General features: G+C 72.8%; 2 protein-coding genes and 1 long non-coding RNA gene across 3 annotated transcripts; 1 reads left to right on the top strand and 2 right to left on the bottom strand.

The window, feature by feature from the left end:
* Positions 1-92: 92 nt before the first annotated feature.
* Positions 93-1,383, top strand: LOC118159457 (progestin and adipoQ receptor family member 4-like; the record flags this gene model as incomplete). Its single annotated transcript, XM_035314035.1, is given in 2 exon segments — positions 93-114; positions 116-1,383. Coding segments are annotated over 2 exon segments (428 nt in total), but the record flags the coding sequence as incomplete, so codon positions are not given.
* Positions 1,384-1,422: 39 nt separating this feature from the next.
* On the bottom strand, positions 1,423-1,642 carry LOC118159459. The gene is made up of 2 exons (XR_004747131.1): positions 1,573-1,642; positions 1,423-1,491 (listed from the first exon to the last, which is right to left on the bottom strand). It is a non-coding gene; the product is annotated as an uncharacterized LOC118159459 (long non-coding RNA).
* Positions 1,643-1,727: 85 nt separating this feature from the next.
* On the bottom strand, positions 1,728-4,123 carry PKMYT1 (protein kinase, membrane associated tyrosine/threonine 1; the record flags this gene model as incomplete). Its single annotated transcript, XM_035314037.1, has 3 exons — positions 1,728-1,927; positions 2,031-2,203; positions 3,541-4,123. Coding segments are annotated over 3 exons (951 nt in total), but the record flags the coding sequence as incomplete, so codon positions are not given.
* Positions 4,124-4,295: the final 172 nt, after the last annotated feature.

The raw sequence follows: 4,295 nt of genomic DNA on the forward strand, positions 1-4,295 counted from the left end.
CCTCCCCCCTGAAGCCCCTCCCCCTAACCCCTCCCCCCTGAAGCCCCTCCCCCCTGAAGCCCCTCCCCCTAACCCCTCCCTCTCCCCCCCAGGCGCCGTGCCCATCATCTACTGCTGGTTGCCGGCCCTGGCCCCGCTGCGCGGCGCTGGCGGCCTACGGCGCCCTGAGCCTGGGGGCGCTGCGCGGGGCCGTCGCCGCCGGCTCCAGCGCCCGGCGCCTGGGCTCCTTCGCGGGCCCGGCCCTGTTCCGCCTGCTGCTGCTGGCGCTGCGCGGCGCGGGGCTGGGGGGGGGCGCCCCGGGGGCGCTGAGCTGCTACGGCCGCATGGACGCCCTGGCGCTGCTGGGGGGCGCCCTCAACGCCGCCCGCGTGCCCGAGCGCTGGAGCCCCGGCAGCTTCGACTACTGGGGCAACAGCCACCAGTTGATGCACGTGCTGGTGGCGCTGGGGCTGCTGCACCTGCACTGGGGCGTGGCCCAGGACCTGCGCTGGTTGGTGGACAACCCCTGCCCCGGCCAATGAGGGGGCGCCCGGCGCCCGCCCGCCGGCCAATGGAGGCGAGCGGTGCGGCTGGGTAGACCTGGCGGCCGTGGGGAGTGGGGGAATGTGGCTGGGTAGACCTGGCGGCCGTAAGGGAATGGGCGATGCGGCTGGGTAGACCTGGCGGCCGGGAGGCGCTCTGCGGGGACGTTGGCCAATCGGAGCTGGTGGCCGATGGGCGTGGCCATGAAGCAGCCAATCAGCATTGCCAGACTGCTAGACTTGTTGACCCAGCGCCCAATCAGCGATTGATCCGCCAGCCAATCCGCATCGCTGAGCCACCAGATAATGAACATCATCAGCCCACGAGCCAATCAGCACTCTGGACCTCTCAGCCAATCAGCATCGTTCACGCACCAGCTAACCAAGTGCAGCAGCCCACCCGCCAGCCTATCAGCGCTCTGGACTTCTCAGCCAATCAGCATTGTTGACCCCCCAGCTAACCAACCGCAGCAGCCTGCCCACCAGCCAATCAACACTCTGGACTTGTCAGCCAGTTGCCATCTTTAATCACCTGCCAGCCAATCAGCGGCGCTCTGGACTAGTTGGCCAATCAGCATCCTCCCTGCCGGCTCTCTGCCAACCAATCAGCGTCACCGCGCCGCCAGCCAATCAGCACTCCCTGCCTCCTCCTAGCTGTTGCCATCCCGCTCACCAGCCAATCAGATCCCTCGCTGCCCTCCCACCAGCCAACCACGACTCCGGCTCCCAAGCTTCAGCCTGCCAACCGGCCAATCGGAACTCTTGCCGCCGCCCCGCCGGCCAATGGGCGCTCCTCCCCGCCACTGTGCCGTCCAATCAGCGCCCCCCCAGCCAATAAAGCGGCGCCGTGGGGCAGAGCCGTGGGGCAGAGCCGTGGGGCCTTCATTGCGCGCCGCCGGTCTCCGGCTCCTCCTCGAAGGTGAGGGTGCGGCGCAGGCGCCCCAGGGCCGTGGGGCTGCCCTCGGGGGACCTGTGGGCGATGTGGGGCTGAGACGTGGGGCTGAGACGTGGGGCGGGGGATGTGGGGCGGGGGATGTGGGGCGGAGCTCACCTGGCGCCGTGGGGCGGCGACACTCGGTGCCGTGGGGTGCTGCAGGGGGACGCGGTGCGGGGGAAGGTGGAGGGGCTGCGGGGACAGCAGGGTCAGGGCGGGGGGCTCCCAGCGCCCCCCAGCCCCACGGCGTGCCCCACGGCGCGCCCCACGGCGCCACTCACCTCCCCGGCGTGCCGCCGACCCACCGCACCCCCTCCTCCTCCTCCTCCTCCTCCCAGTCGATGCCGTGGGGCGGCAGCGGGGAGCGGGGCGGGGTGGCCGGGGGGCGCCGCCAGGGCGCCGTGCCCCATAGCGCGCCCCATAGCGCGCCCCATAGCGCGCCCCTCATCCACCGGAGGGCGGCCCGGCAGCCCTAGGGGAGACGGGGACGCGGTGAGCGCGGTGCGGGGGGAGGGGGGGGACACGGCCGGCGGCGGTGCCGTGGGGCGCGCCGTGGGGCAGGCCGTGGGGCTGACCTCCATCAGGCGCGCCCCACGGCGCAGCCCCTCGTCGGCCAGGCGGGTGAGGGCCCGGTAACGCCCCGCGCGCCGCACCGGCGCCGTCTGCAGCAGGGCCTCGGCCGAGGGTCGGCGCTCGGGCTCGGGCTCCAACATGGCCGCCAGCAGCTCCCGCAGCTCCGGGGTGAGCCCTGGAGGGGGGGGGGGGGGGAAAATGGGGGGGGAGGGGGGGGTTGGGGGGGGGGGGGGGGGGGGTTGGGGGGGTGGGGACCCAATGACGGTGAAGGGGACCCAATGGGTGACACAAGGGCCCGACCATGGCCAAGGGGGCCAATGGGTGGCAGGGACCCGACCACACCCACGGGGACCCAACGGGTGACCCAGGGACCCAATGGGTGACCCAGGGACCCGACCACGCCCATGGGGACCTGACCACACCCATGGGGACCTGACCACACCCATGGGACCCAACCATGGCCAAGGGGACCCAATGGGTGACGGGGACCCAACGGGTGCCATGGGGACCCGACCACACCCATGGGGACCCAACGGGTGACCCAAGGGCCCGACCACACCCATGGGGACCCAATGGGTGACAAAGGGACCCAACCATGGCCAAGGGCACCCAACAGGTGACCCAAGGGCCCAACCACACCCACGGGGACCCAACCATGGCCAGGGGGACCCAAAGGGGGACAAAGGGACCCAACCACACCCACGGGGACCCAACCAGGGCCACGGGGACCCAACCACGGTCAAGGGGACCCAACAAGTGATGGGGACCCAACGGGTGACCCAAGGACCCGACCACACCCACGGGGACCCAACGGGTGACAAAGGGACCCGACCACACCCATGGGACCGAGCAGGTGACAAAGGGACCCAACCATGGCCAAGGGCACCCAACAGGTGACCCAAGGGCCCAACCACACCCACGGGGACCCAACCATGGCCACGGGGACCCAAAGGGGGACAAAGGGACCCGACCACACCCATGGGGACCCAACGGGTGACCAAGGGACCCAGTCATGGACCCAGTGGGTGACCCAAGGGCCCAACCACACCCACGGGGACCCAACCAGGGCCGTGGGGACCCAACGAGGGACCAGGGGACCCGACCACGGTCAAGGGGACCCAACAAGTGATGGGGACTCAACGGGTGACCCAAGGACCCAATCAGTGACCAAGGGGACTCAATGGGTGACGGGGACCCAATGCGTGATGTGGGGACCCGACCACACCCATGGGGACCCAGCGGGTGACAAAGGGACCCGACCACACCCATGGGGACCCAGCGGGTGACCCGGGGACCCAACCATGGCCACGGGGACCCAACGGGGGACAAAGGGACCCAACCAGGGCCACGGGGACCCAACCACGGTCAAGGGGACCCAACAAGTGATGGGGACCCAACGGGTGACCCAAGGACCCGACCACACCCATGGGACCCAACCATGGCCACGGGGACCCAGCGGGTGACCCGGGGACCCAACCACTGCCCAACCCCCCCCCCCCCCCCCCCTCTCACCTCGCGCCATGTCGGGGGGCAGCCCCCCCCTGCGCAGCTCCTGCCAGCCCTCGCCGGCCGCCGGCAGCCGCGTCCCCGCCGCCACCTCCAGCAGCGTCAGCCCCAGGCTGAAGACGTCGGCGGGGGGCCCGGCCGCCCCCGGCCCCCCCCCCCCCACCTCGGGGGCCAGGTAGCGGGGGTCCCCCTCGCCGCCGCCCTCCCCCCCCAGCAGCCCGAAGTCGGCCAAGCGGACGCCGCCGCGGGCCAGCAGCGCGTTGGCCGGCTTGACGTCGCCGTGCACCATGCGGCGCGCGTGGAGGTGCCGCAGCGCCTGCAGCAGGTCCCAGAGGTACGCCAGCGCCCGCCAGGCGGGGAGGGGGCCCCCCGGGCCGCCCCCCAGGCTGCCCCCCGGGCACAGCTCGCTCTGCAGGTACAGCACGCCCCGCTCCTCCCAGGCCGCCACCAGCCCCACGCACTGCGGGTGCCGCCCCACGGCGCGCTGGCGCCCGGCCTCGGCCAGCGCCCGGCGGCGGTCGCGGGGGCCGCGGAAGGGCCGCGTGGTGCGCTTCACCGCGTACAGACGCCCGTCCTCACGGCTGCGCACCTGGGGGGGGAGCGGGGTGAGGGGGCGGCACACGCGGGACCCCAGGGTGGGACCCACGGCGGGACCCACGGCGGGACCCAGGGTGGGACCCCCCCAGTGGGACCCTACTGTGGGACCCCCCCAGTGGGACCCTACTGTGGGACCCACGCGGGACCCACGGCGGGACCCCCCC

Source organism: Oxyura jamaicensis, unplaced genomic scaffold, assembly GCF_011077185.1.
Source record: "Oxyura jamaicensis isolate SHBP4307 breed ruddy duck unplaced genomic scaffold, BPBGC_Ojam_1.0 oxyUn_random_OJ70489, whole genome shotgun sequence".
In the NCBI taxonomy this organism is placed as follows: domain Eukaryota; kingdom Metazoa; phylum Chordata; class Aves; order Anseriformes; family Anatidae; genus Oxyura; species Oxyura jamaicensis.